The 20,079-nt window shown below is 37.1% G+C and overlaps 4 protein-coding genes and 3 non-coding genes across 8 annotated transcripts; 4 read left to right on the top strand and 3 right to left on the bottom strand.

Moving 5' to 3' along the window:
- The first annotated feature begins 2,272 nt into the window (after positions 1-2,272).
- Positions 2,273-3,825, top strand: T04D3.1 (NTF2 domain-containing protein). Its single transcript, NM_060939.4, has 2 exons — positions 2,273-3,552; positions 3,613-3,825. The coding sequence occupies exons 1-2, from the start codon at positions 2,292-2,294 to the stop codon at positions 3,714-3,716; spliced, it is 1,365 nt and encodes a 454-aa protein (NP_493340.1). The 5' UTR covers positions 2,273-2,291; the 3' UTR covers positions 3,717-3,825.
- Positions 3,826-5,867: 2,042 nt separating this feature from the next.
- sepa-1 lies at positions 5,868-8,380 on the top strand. The gene is made up of 3 exons (NM_060938.4): positions 5,868-7,563; positions 7,691-8,062; positions 8,228-8,380. Exons 1-3 carry the CDS (start codon positions 5,883-5,885, stop codon positions 8,281-8,283), a joined length of 2,109 nt encoding a protein of 702 aa, NP_493339.1. The 5' UTR covers positions 5,868-5,882; the 3' UTR covers positions 8,284-8,380.
- A 218-nt stretch (positions 8,381-8,598) lies between these two features.
- sls-2.9 lies at positions 8,599-8,707 on the bottom strand. The gene has a single exon (NR_002607.1). It is a non-coding gene; the product is annotated as a small nuclear RNA sls-2.9 (small nuclear RNA).
- A 130-nt stretch (positions 8,708-8,837) lies between these two features.
- Positions 8,838-8,925, bottom strand: M01E5.8. The gene has a single exon (NR_050672.1). It is a non-coding gene; the product is annotated as an Unclassified non-coding RNA M01E5.8 (non-coding RNA).
- M01E5.t1 lies at positions 8,839-8,911 on the top strand. The gene has a single exon. It is a non-coding gene; the product is annotated as a tRNA-Lys (tRNA).
- Positions 8,926-9,025: 100 nt separating the features above from the next.
- top-1 (DNA topoisomerase 1) lies at positions 9,026-14,078 on the bottom strand. 2 transcript variants are annotated; one of them, NM_060936.8, is made up of 5 exons: positions 13,560-14,072; positions 12,840-13,055; positions 10,868-12,349; positions 10,576-10,818; positions 9,029-9,797 (listed from the first exon to the last, which is right to left on the bottom strand). In NM_060936.8, the coding sequence occupies exons 1-5, from the start codon at positions 13,956-13,958 to the stop codon at positions 9,717-9,719; spliced, it is 2,421 nt and encodes an 806-aa protein (NP_493337.1). In that variant the 5' UTR covers positions 13,959-14,072; the 3' UTR covers positions 9,029-9,716. The 2 variants fall into 2 exon arrangements, with proteins under 2 accessions (NP_001379240.1, NP_493337.1); NM_001392963.1 differs by lacking the exon at positions 12,840-13,055 and having other exon boundaries at positions 9,026-9,797; positions 13,560-14,078.
- A 2,963-nt stretch (positions 14,079-17,041) lies between these two features.
- On the top strand, positions 17,042-19,031 carry M01E5.4 (uncharacterized protein). The gene is made up of 3 exons (NM_060935.7): positions 17,042-17,290; positions 17,340-17,638; positions 18,422-19,031. Exons 1-3 carry the CDS (start codon positions 17,044-17,046, stop codon positions 18,626-18,628), a joined length of 753 nt encoding a protein of 250 aa, NP_493336.1. The 5' UTR covers positions 17,042-17,043; the 3' UTR covers positions 18,629-19,031.
- The last annotated feature ends 1,048 nt before the right edge of the window (positions 19,032-20,079 follow it).

The raw sequence follows: 20,079 nt of genomic DNA, 5'->3' as shown, positions 1-20,079 counted from the left end.
GATAGTGAATTAAACATGATTATGAAGGATGGAACAAAGTGAGCAAAAAGTATTGTCAATGTACGATGTACTGTTTTTCAGAGGGTTTTCTGCCCTAAAAGTTATTTTCTTTGCATTTTGATAGGAGTTTTGAGTTCAAAAAGGTTTGATAGACAATTAAAAACGACTTCTTTTTTGAAAAATCACAAAAAAAATCATAAATTACCAAGACGGTAACTGGCAACAAACATGAAACAAAATCAGAAAAGAGCAACCTCTTCGTGTGCTGGTACAATGAATGAATGAATGAATGAATAAGAAATGTGTACTGTCGATCTGACAGAGCAACTACGACAATTGGGCGGAGTTTAGGTGTACGCATCTGTTTGTCAATTGACATTCCGATCGATTGTTGACCATTACAGTGGTATATCGATCTGAAACTAGGGTACTTTGGTCAAAAAATGGATCTTGCTGCTGTTTCATGAGGTTTTTTTCCAATTATTTTGGATTTATTGACAAGGAAAGAATGGAATAGAAAATGTTAAATTTCACATCAACTTTGAAAGCTTATATCTCAGTTATCGTTTGCCTTATTCAAAAATTGTCAACTAACAAAATATTTATTAGCTCTTTTTCTATAATTTTGTAACTAATAATATATTGATATCTTTAAAATGAACCGAGATATAACGTTTCAAAGTTAAGTAGTCGGGTGCAATACTAATAGAGGAAATACGGTATTTGAAACCTTAAAGACTGCTTCATAGGCTTGAAAATATTAACGGATTTGCATATAAAATAATGGTCTTACAAATTTCCGTAATAAAGAAGGGAAAAACTATTTTAAAATGCAGTATTTGTGCTCAAACTTCCAATTAACTATAGGCATTGTAGGTATAACATAATAATTTTTCCGTGCTCATTCAGTTGCTAGTTACCATTCCCCGTGTTTTTTCTGTCGACTCCTGGAAGGTTCTATGATTAACAAACATTTTGACCCTCCTTGAATCGTCTTTTGTGTAGCTGAAGTCGAGTAGAAGTTGCTTCTGCCGGTTTTTTTCTGAAACTCAAGAACAAGACGCTAAAAAGTTATGTTGTTTCTGCACTAAAACAATACGCATAAAACTTGTCTCATCTCAATTTTTTGAACAAAGCAAATGAAATATCAAACATAGAAGAAAATTTTTCATCGAATTCTCACAGGTTTAATTTAATAATGTTATCACTTGGAGCACATCACATCAAAGTCCCCATAAGAGGCAGTCCTCCTACACAAGGACTGTCCTGAGAAGGTTTCTAGGTTTGTTTTTTTCTAGGTTTGTTTTTTTCTATAATCCTTCGTTTGGTCAGAGATGTTTCTTTACAGATTTATAGCATACACAAACACTGTCTCTCCCAGTCGATCTACAACAAAACACGGATAGCCTGTACGAGAGATGCACGACGCAGACGGGCAGACGGTGGTCGTAAATGTTCGCGGGCCTTGCTCAAAAGGTCATTATGCAGTAGACTGTCGGTCTCTTCTTCCTGTTCTCTCATTTTCATTTTCTTTATTTTATCCAATTCTTTTTTTTCGAATTGTAAGTTTATGAATTTTCCCTTTTCTCCTCTATAAGAGCCATTTTTATTAAATTATTCCAATTTGTAGTTTTCACTTCAAAAATGGTTCTGCAATTAATCTTTTTTTTTTCAAAAGTAATCCTGCGCCTTTAGACTGTTTCGGTACTCCATTCCGCTAGGCTAATAAATTGACCTAATTTTTAGGTGCCAAAAAATGTCAAAAGAACACTCGTAAAACTTTGATCTACTGATTTTTAATCCGTTGGCTGATGTGGGAACGGGGTAGTCAAATCTATGTGACCTTGCGCGCGCAACTTATCATTCTGAAAATTATGCTAGTTCTAGAAGTTCCTCGAAAGCGTTTTTCTAGAATATTTAAGTTTAATTTTTTTCACTTTTTTAAGAACTTACTGTTTCAAGAAAAAATACTTGAAAGTTTCGTTTTAAACTGTTAGAGAACGGATCTTTAAAGTCGGTTGAAATTGGAATTCCTGCGCAAGTTCTTAATTTTCTGGACGAGAAATATATAAAAAACTGTTCAAAACTAAAACAATTGTCGCCTGGGAATCTGAAATTCTGCTAATCTTGAGCTGGGTTTTCACTTACTTACTGTCCTCTAGTGCACCCAACAAACTTTACTTTGAAATAATATATAAATTTTTCTTTTCATTGCCAGTTCTGACGTTCTTTTTCTTTTTTTTTTGAAATCCTTATAATTCCAAAATTCCAGATCATCATCTCTACTTGTCATGTCATTCATTGCATATCCATGTGCTGTTCCAACTCAGCGCCAAGTTCCAATGTCTCCTCCAACAACTCCACGGATCCTCATGAAACTCTGCCCGATCATGGAGATTCCCATCATTGGTGGACCCCGTCAAAATGGAACCTACAATGTGTTCATCTTCGACCTAAAAATCAGGAAGTTCATTCCACACAGATGCTCCAGTTGTGCAGTGAAGATCCTCGAAGATCACCTGTCACCGATGTATGCCTCGGGAAGTGTGATTTTTATGAGAAATGAGGTTACGCAAGAGGTGGAGCAGTATGTCTACTCGTTCGAGACTGGTGGCTTCCAGCAGGTCGACTATCCGGAGTTGGTTTACTCGGCTGAAAAATTCACGGAATCAAGTTTTATTGTGATGATTGAGAACTCTGATGGAAAGAAAGTTCTGATCGAGCGTGGAGGAAACGAAGCAGTTCGGAAGTTGGAGTACAGACTTGGGAAGTGCGTGGAAATGCCAAAAGTTGAGGTTCAACTCTTGGCCGCCGAAGAATTTGATGACGCGGATCCATGGTCTGACAACGACTCCCTCAGTTCTGAACATCTTGACTACAATGAAACACTTCCAGCATTTAAAACCACATTCTGCCAAGACTTTCAGATGTACGTTCTCTACATTATCACCAGCCGTGGTCATTATGAAAAGTACATATACAATCAGAGCACCAGTCAATTCGAGATCCTCGACTGTGAGAAGTGTCCGGATACAACCAGAGAAGTGGATCTTCTCCCCAAGTATGCAGAGTTTTGCGAAGAGATTCAGGCTTATGTGATTCACGTCTTCAACTCCTTCACAGATCGCATGGAGCAATATGTCTTCGACTCGAAGATTCAGGGATTTGTTGAAGTGAATCAGCCAGAGCTGAAGTATGACTCATCGAAGGATCAGGATCCGACTTCGAGCATCTTCTTCGTTCTCAAAGGGACAACAGTGATCATGAGGGGTGCACAAGGAAGACTGAAGAAGGAGGTATATTGCTCGATCAAAAAACATTTCGTGGAGGTTCCCAATTCGGTGATCAAGAGTTTTGATACTCAGTTTATGGAGAAGAAGCAGAAGATGGACAAGAAGAAGAAGGCCAAAAAGATCAAGAAGTCCAAGAAGAAGGCATCCAAAGAATCTCAAGAGTTGGATGTCTTGGTCGAGAAGATCCGTCTTTGTGATGATCCGTTTTCTGATGGCCCATCTTGCTCAACTTCTCCAGATATTCCGGAGGATGCCCCAGGTAACCCTTAACACTTAATCCATACTATTATTCATTTTTCTAAAAATATACTCATTTCAGACGATGGCATGTCAATTCTCAAACAAAAATTCGTGGAAAGCCTGACAACTCTCTACGGCGGATCGTTGCCACCATATGTTCAGAAGGAATTGGAACAGATTTGAGGATTTGGATTAAAATTAGTTTTTTTTGTTAAATTGCATATTTTTTTATTTTATTTTGTCTTGCGGTCTCATTTTTCTTCCCGATGTTCCATAAATAAAAGACAACTGTAAATTTGTGTGCCTTTAGAAACGGCGGGAAAAAAATCATTGCTGAAAATCTTGCTTGACGTCATAGTCTTTTAGAATGGGATTGCCAGGTTCTCTTTGAGGCAAATTAAAATGGGGCACGTTTCCAAAAGAAATCCGGCAAATGGATGTAATTTTCTCTGATTCTATGAATCTTCTGTCCACATTTGTAGTCCAATTCAAGGGTGGGCGGCAATTGCCGTTCGGCAAATTTTTTTGTCGACAAACTCGGCAAAGCGGCAAGATGCCGATTTGCCGGAAGTTTTGAATTCCGGCAATTTGCCGGTTTACCGATTTGCCGGAAGTTTTCAATTCCGGAGGTTTGCCGGTTTGCCAATTGCCGGAAGTGTTTAGAGGGGCTTTTTATATGACAGAAGCACTTAAAACTGTGCCTTTTTGAAATTTTATTCCGTTTTCTTTAGATATATTCATAGAGTTTGCTTATTTTTAAAAATAGATGTAGGAACATTCATAGGATGCGTAAAAGTCTGCTGAGTGAAATCGAAATTCTGAAATTTCCAAAAAAAATGTGCAAAACCACAATTTGCCCGTTTTTCTGGCAAATTTGGCAAAGCGTCAATTTGCCGGTTTGCTGATTTGCCGGAACTTTTCAATTCCGGCAATTTGCCGATTTGCCGGAAATTTTCATTTCCGCCAATTTGCAAATTCCGGCAAAAAATCATTTGCCGTCCACCCCTGGTCGAATTACTCTCAGGTGGATCGCGTCCTTGCTCAGTGTCTGGGAATTTAAGCTGACCTTGCTTTGTCTTAATAATGGGAGTATAGGAGAAATTTATGAAGAAATGTGAGAAGTACATGTAGCCAAGATATGGGCGGTGCCATATTCAGTTCATGCTCCGCCCATATCTTGGATACTTTTCTGTTCAGATTGCCGATAATTCTTTCTATTAGATCAGCAGCCGTAACATGTTGAGATTTACCATATCTGTAAAATCAGTTCCCAGAAATTTTGTTAAAAACCATCAATATACTACATTCGTTTGTAGATCTTCTCCTGGTAGTCGTCTCAATCTTACATCAGTCGATAAAAACATCTGCCAATTCCCACCTCTTTCCCGAATCTGGTATCCCAAGAGCTGAGTATCGATTTAAATTGGTTGCAGCGTTTGCTCCAGATGCTCTGAGTTGTCTTGAAGAGCAGAAGACATCATTCAGTCTGCCTGCATCGCCTCTAGTAGGTCGTTTTTCTTTTCTCTAGTCAGTCTCTAGAGCTCCTGTTTCCATTTTTTTGTTCTCGGCTATGAACTACAGTATTTGTTTCCTTTTTGCCTTTTTCAAATATGATGTATTCTTGAAATTGATATGTCCGTAGTTCCCTTTTCTAAAAGTGTATCTTGTAGTTACTTGTGGTTTTACCAAAAATTGGACAAAAAATATCAGTTGTACTTTGATGGTTTTATTCAAAACTTGATTTTAACACAAAGGAGGACTAAAGACGCTATTTATGCCCCTGATACCAAATATCGATGTGAAAAAAATATAAAAAATTTCCGTGATTTTATATTAATTTATTAAAATCCCAAAATCCTATTTAACGCCGAAATTTTCGTCAGAAAAGGCATCGCCCATAAAAACCGTACCGCACTTGTGGATTTACGAGATTCATATTTTCGATTCATTTTATTTAATTTTCAGCCCTAGCAGTAGCCTTACCTAAATTCTAGCCCACAAAATTTGTGCATCTTCCCGCCTAGTATTATACAACAATCTGTATTGATTGCTTATTCCCAGGTGTTCTGTACGCGGAGTTGGCGGGAGCATTTACCAATCGATAAACTTTACTTGATACGTTTATATGTCCTGTTGCACTCGTCGTTTTGTATTAACTCCTACAACACTTTTTGCTCACTACTTTTTCATTTTTGATTTTTTGCAGTGGTTCTTATACTTCTAAATTTCCTTTAAACTCCTATTTTTAATCGCGCCTGGTAATTTCACTTATCACTTTTTTATTGCATTTGTATACGTTTTCAATTATTCTTAATCTAACTACACCTTAATTCCAGAAAAATCTCCAAGATGACACCTCTTTCTGCTCTTACCTCCAATCCAGCGCCTTCACCTCCACCGAAGTTTGCACTCGGAAAGTGCCCTGCCACTGCTATCCACGTGGTCAGTGTTCTTCGCCCAAACAGACAACGCTTTTGCTATGAGAAAACGGATGCTGGTGATTTGATCCCTCACAAATGCCTCATATGCCAACCAATTCTCACCGAGAAGCACATTTCTCCGTACTACGCTGTCTACAGTGACCTACTCGAAGATTTCGTGCTCTTCGGGTATAATACAATGACCGGGAAGATGGAGCAGTTTATCTACGCTTTCAAGACGGATTGCTTTGTTGAAGTGAATCGTCCCGAGATTAAGTACAATCCGGCGTTTCTTGTTAAAGGAAACGTTGTGGTTGCTCTAAATGGTCCTGAAGGCGAGCTGGTCGTGATTGAAAGAGATTGCCGTGGTCTTCTCAGTAAGGAATCTACAAGTTATGGACAGTTCCGAACTCTTCCAACAGCTGCTTTAAGGACTCTGACGCTTCAAGATCTGGAACGTGATAGGTGGGATAGAGCCGCGAATTCTGATGAAGTCAAGATTTCATCAGGTAATGAGAGCTTTGATAGACTCTACGCAGAGTATCAGAAGAATCTCCCACGATTCCAAGTTCGTCAATGTCTGCATTTGAACAAAGAATTTCTATGCGTCTATTCAAAGACTAGCGGGGATTACACAAGACTCGAGTACATTGACGAAACAGGCGACTTCCAGAAGATTTCCTGCACTCTTTGCACATGTGAAGTCACCGAATCGAACCTTATTCCATTGTATGTGGAGCGTAATGCATCCGAATTGGTGATTCATGTTCATAACACCGAGAATAATCAAATCGAGCAGTACATCTATGATGTCCGTACATTTGGATTCGTTCAAGTTAAACGCAATCTAGTTTATGATCCGAAAAAGATCACCAGTGGGCTGAACTTGTTTATGGCGGAAAATATAGACAATCGCAAGGTGTATATGATCATGAGAGGTCGTGATGGAAGACTTCAGAAAGAAACATCTGGAAGTGGAGGCTTCGAGAAGATGCAGCCAGTTGCGGTGAAAACATTCCAAGTTCAATGGGTTGAGATGAAAACTGAATTCGAAAAGAAGAAGGCTAGCACGGAGCGAGTCGAGCCACAACATCCAGTTCAGACGGAGGGCGAAGATATAATGGAAACCGTGTTAGCGATGGTTGAATCTTTTAATTGTGACTTGAGAAAGGAACTTGGATTGACACAGGATCAAGAGATTCCCAGAAAGGCGCCTAGAGTGGAATCAGCTGAGACGGAAGAGAATATAGTGAAGAATCTCGAGAAGCTCCAAATTGCGAAGGATCCCGAAGAGCCGACTACAGCTGCTTCTGAAGGTGGAAATACATATGGGTATCAGGAATTGGACGATACGATGTCTGAGGGCTTATTGGAAAAAGAAGCAGAATCGAAGCATCAGGACGCCAACGAACCAGAGCCTGTGAAGAATGTCACCTATGAGCCGGATGTTGCAGCAATGGACAAGAAGAAAAAGCGGAGAGAGCTCAAGAGTCGGCTGAACAAAATTAATGCTCAAATTGACGAGTTGGAGAAACGAAGAATGGAAAGAGCCGGAAAGAAACAAGTCGTCTCAAGCTCAGTGCCTTCGGAAGAAGCTGCTCAAGTTGAAGGTATGTATGCTTTTCAAAAACTTTATTTCTGTAGCTATTACCCGTATTTCTTTTGGAAATAGGTTAAGGGGTACTGTAGGCTTACTGTGAAAGTACAAAAATCACCTAAACCTTTGAAAATTTTCAGCACCTGCTTCACCTGCTCTGGCCGAGAACACTAATCAAATCTCAAACGAAGAAACACCTAAAATTGATATATTTGAAGGGTACAATGGTTCTTTCTTGTTCGGGACAAACACATCAAAGGAATGGATCGTTGAAGACATCCGAAATCACATGGTTGGAAAATTGTTGAAAGCGTTCTGGCCAAGAATCCAGAATGTAGAAGAGATGAATGGTGAACTGTTTAAAAAGTTGATCGCCAATGCCAGAAAATGTGAAACGGAGATTTTGGAAGCATCGAATGACCGAGATGAATACTATCGTTTGATGCAATTAACAGTTGACCAGATTCTCAAGAAAACTTTAAAAAAAGACCAACGAGCCACTGAACATAACCGTAAGTTGCTATTAATTTTTTAATATGATAATTTGCTTTTAATAATTTTAAAAAAATTTGAAATAATTGAAGGCTAGCCTAAACTGACAAAAATGTCTCAACTCCTGTTATTCCCATTTTAAGAATTTTAAGATTAATGCTTCAAATATCGATATTTATTTTCAGACCAACAACCAACACAAAGCTCCGATGAACTTGCCAAAAATCACGAGAAAAACTAAATCAGTTCACATTCATTTTCTTTTATATCTCTTGCTTTTGCTTATATCCTGTAATGAATGCGTGCTTTATCCCAAATAAATATTAAATTGATAAGTATTTTTCTTTTAATTGCACCCGAATTTGGCGTTGGGCGAATCATTTTCGGAACAATGAAACCTTGAAGAAACATGTAACTAAAAAATCGTAATTCCAGTTGTAAATTTGCAAAACTAACTTTTTCGTTTTTCATCTTTTAAAAAAAAACTTTCATGTTCGTTTTTTAAATAATCCCAGCCCTGATCGGAATCACCTTCACAATAATAATCCTTTTAAAATATTGCCCGACCGGATTCCCCGGAAGAGCTATTCCAAAAATTGTTCACAATCGACACTCTCTTTCGAAAGATCGAAACTCCGAATTACCTTGGTAACTGGGTTAAAACCAAATTTGATAGAAAATGACGAGAAGGCCACTTAACGCGTGTACCGACAAAATGTGGGCGCGCGTACGGGACTATAAAACTGACACTGCGTGCGTCTGCTTCTATACAACCTTTGCAGCGGGTGAGATTGGCGCCCGGTTAGCTCAGTCGGTAGAGCACCAGACTCTTAATCTGGTTGTCGCGGGTTCGAGCCCCGCATTGGGCTTACGTTTTTGTTTTTTATTTCAGACTTTTTTATTTATGTCATGTCAGCATTTTAAGTCAGCATTTCGCCCTCTCACACTTATGAAATCAAAAACTGCAACCAAAAAAAAAACAATTTCTGAAAATGCAACGTTTATTATCATAATTTTCATGAAATCAAAATTAAATTCTTGAATCAGTCGATGTGTATGCGATTTTTAAATAAAACAGAAAAAAACAAGAAAGCGAGAGAAAGAGGGACGAGAATTCTTGGGACTAATCATGTGGGTAATGAAGAAAAAAAGACGAAATTGGGGCATTTTAAGGCTGAAAATAGCTAATTTCCAGTCTGAACATACCCAAAAGGAGGCTACACACGATATTTTAGAGCAATTGGAGCAAAATAAGAAGGTAATTCTAAAAAAATCTTAGGATTCTTTTTTTTTGAGATGATAGAATGGATTACATGTACTAGAAGAGTGGGGAGAAAGAAAACGTTAGACATGAAGAGCAAATAACTATAGAAACTTGGAAATTTCAAGATATTTAGAGATATTTGATTGAAATGGAGAAATAAGAGGAATAATAAATTATTAGTGATGAATAATTGGAATAGAAAATTTGATTTTTTTTGTTGGGTTTGTTGGTGAAGGTTAAAGATTTTTCAGAAAAAAAAAGAAAAAAAAAAAATAAACGAAATGATTAACAAAGGTGTGTGTAACAATCACAGTCGAGAGTCCGAGAAAAAACAAAAAAAGAAAGAGAAAATGGATCAGAAATTAAGGAAAAAAGTGCAGAAAAAAGAAAAAAAACGACTAAATTGACTTCTAGAAGACGTATTCCTCATCCGACGAGTTTGTCATGTCGATGGCCCAACGGAATTTCTCACGGTGAGTTTTGGTGAAGACCTGGAAATAAAATCGATTTTAATGGGGATCTAGAGTGTCGGTTTTTCTGAATTTATCGAAAAATAAAATTTGAATTTTGACCATTTGTCTTCTTATTTTTCCTCATTTATATGATCTTTCGGGTTTTTTTTCCCGAAAAATTTAACATTTTTCTGTTTTTTGATAAAAAATTTCGGAAAAAAGTGTTTTAGTACTGTGTACTACAGGGAATTGTGCATATTTTAAGGAGCGCTTCTCCTCATTAATCTCGTGTACTCCTAGAGGAAAACAATGCTTCATTTTAGACAATTTTCGCCAATTATTTCTGCATTCCACATTCAAATCTCCATTTTTATCGAATTTATTCAATTTCAGGTGGAATTTGGCGTTTTTATGATTGATTTTCTCAGAGAAACGTCATAAAAATTGATAAACTGATGATTTGAATGTTGATCCACCAAAAATCATTGGTTTTCCTCGAGGAGTACACGAGCAGCGTAAATCGACAAATGGTACTGTTTGGACAGTATTTTTGACGAAAAAATCACAAAATACCGCATCTCTTCAAAAACACGACATTGTGTCGATTTACGGAGGTCATATACTCTACGAGGAGAGTGTGCATTCAGTTTTTGGATAAATTTTGCAGTTTTCAATGCCTAATTTATGTTCCAAAACGAAGTATTTTCGACAAAAACTGTGTAGCCACACTCTTCCTCGTGGAGTACACGAGCTGCGTAAATCGACACAGTTTGTCCATTTTCCCCCGTGAATTCATTTCTCCGAAACTATCTCTCACCTTCTCCAACGGAACCTCAAACTTCTTGCACCAGGCGACAGTGATCCGAGGATCAATATAATTGAGTTTCGAAGTACCCAACGCGATCTGTTTGTTCTCATCCTTATCAGTTCTTGAGATTTTCAACTTTTTCAACTGCTCCTTCAGTCTGTCGTACTTCTTCTGGGCCTTCTCCTTTTCTGCTCCGCGAGCAGACTTCAGCGCGGCTTCGGCTTCCTTCACCTCCTTCTTTTTGTCCTTGATCTGGAAAAAAAACGAGATTAGTGAATAAATTTCATATTTTTTTCGCAACCTTTTGCTCCAACTTTTGCATCGACTCATCGAATCCCTTCGAAACGGCACGTTGATGGTTACAAAGGATCGCAACCTGCCGATTAGCACGATTGTATGACAGAATTTTTGCCGCCACATTGTCCTTGGGATTCGTCAGCTTTATCAGTTGCTCTTGAAGTGTGATCGAAGCATTATAGGTACGGAACACTTTTACCGTCAAACCATCCATCAAACTTCTCAAATGATCATTGAGTGTTGCAGTGTCGAGACGATCGAAAAGATCATCACTCGGAGCTTTTCCCTCCATGAATATCTTCAAATTCTTGTAGACTCGCTTCTCAACAGAAACTCGATTGAAATAACGAATCGAATCCTTTCCAAGAAAATCGAATTCCACAACAAACTCCTTTTCCTTCTTATCATCTTCATTCAGTTTCGCCGAATCGAAGAGCTTAATGTGCTCAACACGAAGTGAGCAACAACCAACAGTATCAGCAGCTTCATCTACATCCTTCTCATTTCCAGCACGAAGAGCCAACTTATCAATAAAATACAAAGCCGTAGCACGTTGTCGAACTCTCATCTCCTTCGACTTAAAATCGTCAGTATACCGCTCACGAATTCCACCAATCTTCTTTTTAAGTCGCCGCGCTGTTTCGTACTTTTCAAAGTCCTTTTCTCCTTTAATCTTTGAAGATGGATTAAGCATAATGTACTTATTCTGTCCGAGCACACTTTCAGTCCAAGAGCACAGCCACGTAACAGTATTGTCATGTCTCACTTCTTTCCATTTGTGCCCAGGTGGTGGTTTTGGAATTTCAGTGTCTTTTCCGCAATTTATGATGACATCCTCTGGCATGATACGCTTCTTGATAAGACCCATCTTCGGATGTCCACCTCTTCCACGGAACACTCCTGGAGGTTCAATTCGGAAATTTGCAACCTTTTGCCGATGACCATCAATTATTGCAATTCCATAAATCTTCACTTCCGCTTCCTTCTCCTCTTTAATCTTCAACTTTTCCTCTTTAGTCATCGCTTTGCGAATTTCCCGTTGCTCTTTTTGATAAGCATCGATAGCTCGAAAATCGCACTTTTTCAGATCATGTATACGTTCACGTTCCTCGACAGTCATCACTTTTCTCCAATCTTTCATAAAATTCTTGTTGAAAGCCTCTTTTGTCGAATACTCGTGATCCAGTACACCAGCATAAAATTGAGCAATTTCTTCCGTTTCAAGAGTCAGCTTCATCTTCTCTCCACCATATTTGAAATGAACATGAGATGGAAGTGGAATGTATGGTGGAGCGAATAGTGGTCCACAGTGTTGAAGGGAATTCCATTTAACACCTGCAGGCTTCTTTTCCTCTTTCCACCATTCCCATATATCTTCTATATCCTCCTCTTTCTTCACTTTCTTCTTTGGTGGCTCTTTTTTGCCGCCGGCGTCTTTCTTTGATGTACTTGGCTTGCTCTTTTCAGCTCCTTTTGACTTTCGTTTCTGCAAAAATAAATGATAAAATTATGATTCGTGCAAATTTAATTATTTAAAGTATCTCGTAGAAGGTTAGAAAACAGTTTTTGATTTTTTTTTTGAGAAAATATATTACTGGTGGGTAATTCAGGTTAGACGGAAGTGGTTTTTTTTGGATTAACTTTTAATTTTTTCGATTACATTAAAATTTCCGGAGCAGCATGTAATGTCGATTTACGCAGGCATCGTGTTCAATTTTTTGAGCAAAAAATCGTAAAATTTCCGATTTTTAGCCTAAAAATGATTAAACACCCAATTTTTCAGAAGAATTTGGCATAAAGTCTAAATATCCGAGAACTTCAGCTAAAAAACTAAATAAATTTAAATTCACACTTTTCCTCGTGTAGTACACAATTTCTGCGTAAACCGACACCATTTTTAGCTTGCAAATTAGTTTTTTGTGCAAAAAAAAGCGGGAAAAAGCATGCAAAATCAGGAAAATCCACATCAACAACACCTTTTTCTTCGCCTTTTCATCATCTTCATCATCCGAATCCTCGTCGTCCTCTTCCTTAATCTTCCGATTCTCCTTCTCCAGTCGTTTCTTCTCTTTTCGCTCTTTTTTCTCCCTTTTTTCCTTTTTTCTACGCTCTTTCTCCTTTCTCTTCTGTTCCTCTTCATCATCTGTCGTCGGAGCTTCGTCTTCTTCTTCTAGTTCATCGTCGGAATGGATCTAAAAAAGCAGAAAAAAACTAACGAAACAAAGGAAATGTTAAGGACGTGCAGAAAAGTAGGGTTAGAAGGGTTATTTTTCGCTAAATTCCATCTAAAATATGCTTATTAACACATATTATTACTATCTAATTGAAAATCTTGTAGAAATGCTGGTTCTTGCTCACATCGGTTTCACAAGGAATATGTACATCCAAACAATTCAAAATTGCGAGAAAATACCTAAATTTCAGCAATTTTAATGTAAAAATAGCAGAATTTTACGTATTTCTTGCATTTTTCAACTGTTTTGAGTTCACATAATCTTATAAAGCGAATAATTCTCTCTGCAACAAAGAAAATGGGAACTAGCTAATTTTTTTTCGTGGAGCAACTTTAAAACCAAATTTTGTGTTGAAAAACATAATTTGGATGAAATTTAGCAAAAAAAAAGTGAATTTTCATCGCCAAAAACCCGTGCAAATAGGTTATTTTGGAGGAAAAAATGTTATTAATTGCTACAAACCTGTGGCTTAACATCCTCTTCACTAACATCTCCTTCTGATTCTTCATCATCATCCTCACTACTCTCCTGAGCTTTTTTCTTATTATTTTTCTTGCTTTTCTTCTTTTCAGGCTTATAATCATCCTCAGAATCACTTCCAACATCCTTCTTTTTCCCATTTTTCGCCGAAGACTTTCTCTTCTCGGGCTTATAATCATCCTCATCTGATCCACTTTCAGCTTTCCTCTTCTTTTGTTTCTTTTCTTTTTTATCTCTTTTCATCAGTTCACCGAATGGAACTTCACTGTCTGATGCCATTGGCTCATCTTTCACCTCTTTTTTGATTTCATCGTTTCCGTTCGTATCGTAGACTGTTGAGTTGCCGTTTCCGTTCGAGTGATGATTCGACACTACACTCATCGTTTGAGCAAGTTTCTGATGATCCACGAGAGCTCTTTTGATTGATAAGATATCTTCGTAGAAGCTGTCGAATCAAATAGATGGAGTGTGTGAGTGTCGGAGAGATGATACTCTGCAAACATTTAAATGAGGAATTTTGAAAGAAATTGTGAAAAGGAAAGAGTATTTAGAGGTAAGAGAGACATATAGTAAGAAAATATCTCAAAAATTGATTCAATTTAGCTTAAACTTGAGCTTGTTACGATTGGAAAATTATTTTAATTTTATTACTACATAGAAGTTAAATTTTGCGCCAAAAAATACGGCGCCCGGATCCGACAAATTGCGCATTTAAAGAGTACTGTAATTTAAAACTCTCGTTGATTGTGGAATTTTCATCGATTTTGTTAAAGTTTTTCACGATTTGTTAAAATTCATGATTTTTTTGCTAATTTTTTTCGTAAATTTTGCGATTTTTCAGATCTTAATATATATTTTCAGAAATTTTCAAGCTGCCTCGTAATAAAATCTACTTTTTCAGGCTTAATTTGAACCTTTTCGGATATATTTTTCAAAAATCGACTTCGCCGAGAAAATTGATTCACTTAGCTCAAGATTCTAATCTTGACAAATTAGCAAAATAAATAAAACTTTAGATTTTTATCGCTCACAGTTGCTATATTAATGGCCAACGGAACGACGACCTTACGCACGCCGCGGCGGGTCCCACCACGAAATTTCACCAAGTCTTTTAGAATCGACTTTTGTGTGGTGAAACTTTCGTGGTAGGACCCGCCAGTGAGAACGATGATGGAGGACATTATGAATAAGAGTGTGTAAAACTAGTTGTTGTATGGTTAAAGTAGTGGATGCGATATAATAAGAGAGGCGAAGGATTGTAAAGTAATAGTGGAAAACAAATGAACATGATTGAAGAATTGGAGAAAATACGCAGAAATTGCAGGATTTCGAGGGAAAAAAAAGGTAAAATAGTTTTTTTTCTCGATTTAGAGTCAAAACACCAACATAATGTTTATGAATATCGGTTCTTTTTAATTTTGGTCCTATTTCAGCAGCAAAATCTGTAGAAACTTGGAGCTTATAAACAGAAAATATACCTACATCAGCAAAAAAACTATCGAAAAAATCCAAAAAGTTCTAGAAATCTCAAAAAATACATACGAATTAAGTCGCTCCGACACGGGCAAATTGATAAATTTTGAAAATTTCAACTACACATAGCCTTTTTTCTCAAATATTCATTTAAATTTGATACTTTGGGGGCATTTTGAGACAGAAATTCCAGCAAACTGAAGGGTTATATTCGTAAAACTCGGAACATTTCAGATTCGTCAAATCTACGAAAACCGAGGCCAGAAAATAACATCTCCTAATATTAAAAATTGACTTTTGACACCAACTAAATCATCATTTTTCAAATCAATAATTCTCAAAGTCCCTCAAAAAATACTCATCCAACTTTCTTCCATCTACTGAATCCATCCTCCTAGCACGAAGGTCATCTGCACTATTTACACCCGGTGTGCACTTTCCGTCGCCTGCTCCCTTCTCTCTCACGGGCGGCATCATATCTCTCGCTTCTCTGCGTCACTTTGGCGCCCGGTGCCCGCGAATGATGTATGTGCTCCTTGTGCCATAAGAGGGCTGATTTAAGATCTGAGCAGAGGGAGAAAGAGAGAGAGGAAACGACCACGCAAAAGCTAGAATCTCTAATTCAACACGGCTTCTGATTGCTCAATGATTCATCAAAAGAGGGAGCAGGGTTCAATTTTGCTGTTCAAGGCCGGAGATTCGAGTTTTGCAGCTGCAATGGCGATTTTTTGAACGAGAAAACCACAGTGAACCCCTTAAAATTTTTTTATCCACAGAAGAAACTAGTATATGCCCGAAATTCGAAGAAAAATATTCAAAAAAAAGCACATGGATTCGCAATTTTAATTCTTTCGAGGTAGAATCACAAAAAATATGTTTTTTTTTTCAGAAAAAAAAATGTTTAAAAAGTATGCCTCTGTATTTATGAAATTAGCGAAAATACTTGAACCTGTCTAGTCTGAATTGTTTGCTGTGTCATCTTGACCCAAGTGCACACACACACTCGTACAGTGGCGAATCAATGAGAATGACATACTTTTGAATTTAAAAAGATGAAATATGTAGATTATAACACCAGAAGACGAAGAGTTAAACCGAAAATGAGGAAAGGAACACAAATTCATATTTAAAAAATGAGGTATTTTACGATTAAATAAGTAATTCGCTTCAAATAGGTTTTCAAGAATCTTAGAAATATATTGCTCCACATACCGCGTTCTCACTGTGCTAAATTTCATCATAATTAATAATTAACACAAAACACAAAAATTACGCGGTTTTTGGGTAAATTTGTACATTTCGGCATCAAAATCGCACCAGAAAATTCAATTTCACCTACGAAAATCATCGAAAATCACTCAAAATTCATTACAAGCAACAGGATTTGAAAATAATCGATATCGAGTTTTTTGAGGCGTTCCATCAGAAAAATGTCGAACATGTTCACTTTTTTCACAAGTTTTCGATGAAAATCACTAAAATTTTAGGCACAAGTGGAGAAAAATACGGGGAATTCGATAAAATAAACGAAAATACGCAAAAAATCGGGCGCAGGTGCCCCAGAAAGGGTCCAAAAAACTGCAAAATCTGTGGTGTTATTTCGTGCCAGACAGTGAGGCGATGCGGTCGCGTCGCGTGCTCATGTGCGGTGGAGCGAACATGCTGATCAGGTGTTCGTGACGATTTTTTGCGAGTTCCCAACCGATTTTCGAGGATTTTTTTTTTTTCTGTTGAAATTTAGAATTTTTATTTCAATTTAAACGTTGAAAATTTTATAAATTAAAGGTGAAAACTATGGAATACATGAAAAGTTCTCATACACCCAATTAAAATCATTTTTACCCTTAAAACAATTCTTGATTATCGATTAAAACTAAACGTTTTCCCACTACATTTTCGTACTTTTCCTGCAATTCCAAGTGTATTTGAAGCTTATCAGTCAGTATTCTCCATTCGTACCGAAATTTCCCCTATAATTTTCTTATTTTCAGTAATGACGCGACCACATCAGCCAAGAATAGACTTAAATCACGGATTTCTTCGATTTATTAGACGCAATCAAGTTGATCGCGATGAGTACAATCGAGTACATGAAGAAAGAAAATCAGAGATTCGCGAACGAATTGGCAGCAGTGATAGTTCACAGGATGGTGAAGAGAAAGCTCAGTCGAACGTCTATGTTCCGCCACACTTGAGAAGGCAGAAAAAGGAAAATGAAGAGAAATTTTCAGCTTTGAAAGGTAATTAAAGCAAGTTTTTCCAGGAATATTCTAAAAACTCCATTTTCAGCTTCCCGATCACAATCCCAATCAGACACTGGTTCAGAAGAAGGCGAAGGAGCATCAGGAGGCGGTGAAGCCAGTTGTCCGATTCAACAGAAACAGAAAGCATTTGATGAAAATGTACGGAGACAAGTACGCCGAAGAATCGAACGAACTCACCCGACAGTCGATGATATTTGCATAGTATTGGCCAATTATAGCCTTCAGGAAGCCGCTTCAAAAAATTCAGAAAATTCGAATGAAGACCTTTTCGAGTTGGTTTTGACGCTGAAATCCGGAGAACAGAAGACGATTGGAGTGCCCAGGGTACTGCTTTACTGCTTCACCACTGGTTAGAGGGGAAAAATAAAAAATCTCATGTTAATTAGTTTTTCCCGTTATTTTTTGATATTCCCATCACTTATTTTTCGGTCGGTTCGGTTTCATCACGAGTTTTTGGATGAAATTTAGTCTTAGACCCCCCCCCGCCGCTTATCAAGGTGATACGATTTATGGCTTTTGTTCCCCACTACGTGAAGATACTGTTTTTAAGAAAATCGATAGAATATTTCGATTTTTTTGTGGTTTTTTGAGTCAAATTCAAGGTTTTTTGGGCTTAGTTTAGGTTTTTAAAAACCAAATGTATAGAGTTTAAGCCAAAACTAGCGGTTTTAAAGTAAAAATTGCGATTTTACAGCTAAATTTAGATAATAGGGTTCTTAATGCCAACTTTTGAGAATTTTGAGCTTAATTTAGGGTTCTTGAGACAAATTTAATAGTTTTAAAGCCAAATATAGAGGTTTTATAGAAAAATGTCGAAATTTTAAACCAAATTCAGGGTTTTAAATACAGATTCAGTGGTTTTAGCCAAGTTTACGGTTTTGAGCTAAATTTACAGTTTTGAAGCCAAAGTTAGGGAGTTTTAAGGGTTTTCAAACTAATTTAGCGGTTTCATACCAAATCTAGGGGTTTTAAAGCCAAATTATGCATTATTTGTGCAAAATTTAAAGCTTTTAAAACAACATTTTGGCTGTTTTAAACCAGTTTTACTAGTCTAAAGTCAATTTTTGAGATCTTATTAGCCAAATGAATAAATTAATTTAATTTCAGAACACACAAGCCGCCCGTCTCGCGAAGTCTCTTTCCCGCGAACATCATTTTTCGGACTCCCAATGCAGAAATTTGCGAATTTTCATTGAAGAGCAACTCGAGCTCCGATTTGCTCGTGAGAAGTCAACTGCCACGTCATCAGATGCATCGATTCCCGGCTCTCCGACGTCTTCATCGGAATCATCGATTATAGAGTTTTCTGCTTGAAATATCAGAGCTTTTTGTGTGACTGTGTTACTGTGTTGTTGTTGATGTTGCTCGGCTTAAAATATTTTAATGTAATTTTTAAATTTGTGTTAAGAAAAAATCAAGCTCTTTTTATATTCACTTTTTAAATTCAAGTTTTCTGTTTCTCTTTTCTCTGTCGCTCTCTTTGTCATTTGTTCTCGATTTCCCTGTTTTCTCGTCATTTCCACATTGACTGGTGCCGTTTTTTTGTACTTTTTATGTCGAAATTAGGCAAATTTTAGGCCTGTGATCGTGTTTTTTCTCCTTCTGTGTTTTTTTTCGATATACTCGCGCCATCATATCGATTTTACTTCTTCGGTTTCCTCTTTTTTCGAATTTATTTTAATTTCAAATATTAGTTGTAATGAATAGATTGCAAGCTTTTCGGCCGCCACCTAGGGCGGCCATTTTTTTTTTTTTTTTGAATAATTTTTTCGTCGTTTCTTATCGACTTTTTCTCAAATATCTTTGCACTTTACCGTTCTTTTTTTTGCGTTTTACCCCACAATTTTCGCCTTATCGCACTTGTTATCGTCCTATCATGACCACACTTTTTTCTCTTTTTCACGAGATTTTTCACTCTCTGTTCCCTTTTTTGCCCAATTTTTCCCCTCTGCTGCAAACGACGCTCCAACATTACGGCATTTGTGTGTATGTGGTGGAGACGACGAGAGTGACACTCATGTCCTCGGCCTCGCGGTTTTGCAGGAATTGATTGATTTTAGGGTGGCAAATCCTTCGACTTTGTGTAGAATTTGGAGAAAATTTTGGAAAATAACTCTAGAAATTGTCAATTTTTCCATTTTGAGCTCACGTTTCTTTAAATTTCTGATAATTCCACTTTTCCCGATTTTTTTTTTGGCTCCTCGTTCTCGAAATTTTTCCTCGATTTTTTAAAAATGGGTCTCGCTGCGAAAAAGTTTATTTACCTGTCTTAAGGTATTAATTTTTCTCACATTCCAAATGGTATTATTCAAACGCGAGATTGTGCGGATGTCTGTCACTCTCTAACTATCTACACTCTCTGTACCGGTAATACTTGACTTTTAAAAATCGTTAGAAAAACTATAAAATAAAAGTTCCACAATCAACGAGAGTTTTAAGCTACAGTACTCTTTAAAGGCGCACACATTTTTCCATTTAACAATAATTTTTGACGTTTCTAGACCGGGTACTGTAGTTTTGAAGCAAAAATAATAAAGAAAAAAGGCTTCTTAATAGTATTTTGTAAGAAACAAAAGCAGCAATCTTCGTGATGTGCTACCATACGAATTTTTCGCGTCGAGACCCATCCGATCAATACACCTATGCGCCTTTAACAATACGTACGGTTATCTATCATCAATTTTTGCCCTCTTTTGTTATATTTTTCTCTAATTTAACCACCTTTTTCTCTCAGAAACCTCAATTTTTTCCATTAAAAATGTAAT

Source organism: Caenorhabditis elegans, chromosome I (assembly GCF_000002985.6).
Source record: "Caenorhabditis elegans chromosome I".
NCBI classification, from domain to species: Eukaryota; Metazoa; Nematoda; class Chromadorea; order Rhabditida; family Rhabditidae; genus Caenorhabditis; species Caenorhabditis elegans.
The sequence above is the reverse complement of the archived record's forward strand: the minus strand, read 5'-3'. Positions and strand labels throughout refer to the sequence as shown.

Coding starts and splice junctions, on each gene's coding strand:
- T04D3.1 (NM_060939.4), top strand. CDS start 2,292: ATGTCATTCATTGCATATCCATGTGCTGTTCCAACTCAGCGCCAAGTT. Junction 3,553..3,612: donor TATTCCGGAGGATGCCCCAG/GTAACCCTTAAC, acceptor TACTCATTTCAG/ACGATGGCATGTCAATTCTC.
- sepa-1 (NM_060938.4), top strand. CDS start 5,883: ATGACACCTCTTTCTGCTCTTACCTCCAATCCAGCGCCTTCACCTCCA. Junction 7,564..7,690: donor AGAAGCTGCTCAAGTTGAAG/GTATGTATGCTT, acceptor GAAAATTTTCAG/CACCTGCTTCACCTGCTCTG. Junction 8,063..8,227: donor ACGAGCCACTGAACATAACC/GTAAGTTGCTAT, acceptor ATTTATTTTCAG/ACCAACAACCAACACAAAGC.
- top-1 (NM_060936.8), bottom strand. CDS start 13,958: ATGAGTGTAGTGTCGAATCATCACTCGAACGGAAACGGCAACTCAACA. Junction 12,350..12,839: donor ATGAAAAGGCGAAGAAAAAG/GTGTTGTTGATG, acceptor TTATTTTTGCAG/AAACGAAAGTCAAAAGGAGC. Junction 10,819..10,867: donor TGCAAAAGTTGGAGCAAAAG/GTTGCGAAAAAA, acceptor TTTTTTTTCCAG/ATCAAGGACAAAAAGAAGGA.
- M01E5.4 (NM_060935.7), top strand. CDS start 17,044: ATGACGCGACCACATCAGCCAAGAATAGACTTAAATCACGGATTTCTT. Junction 17,291..17,339: donor GAAATTTTCAGCTTTGAAAG/GTAATTAAAGCA, acceptor CTCCATTTTCAG/CTTCCCGATCACAATCCCAA. Junction 17,639..18,421: donor AGACGATTGGAGTGCCCAGG/GTACTGCTTTAC, acceptor ATTTAATTTCAG/AACACACAAGCCGCCCGTCT.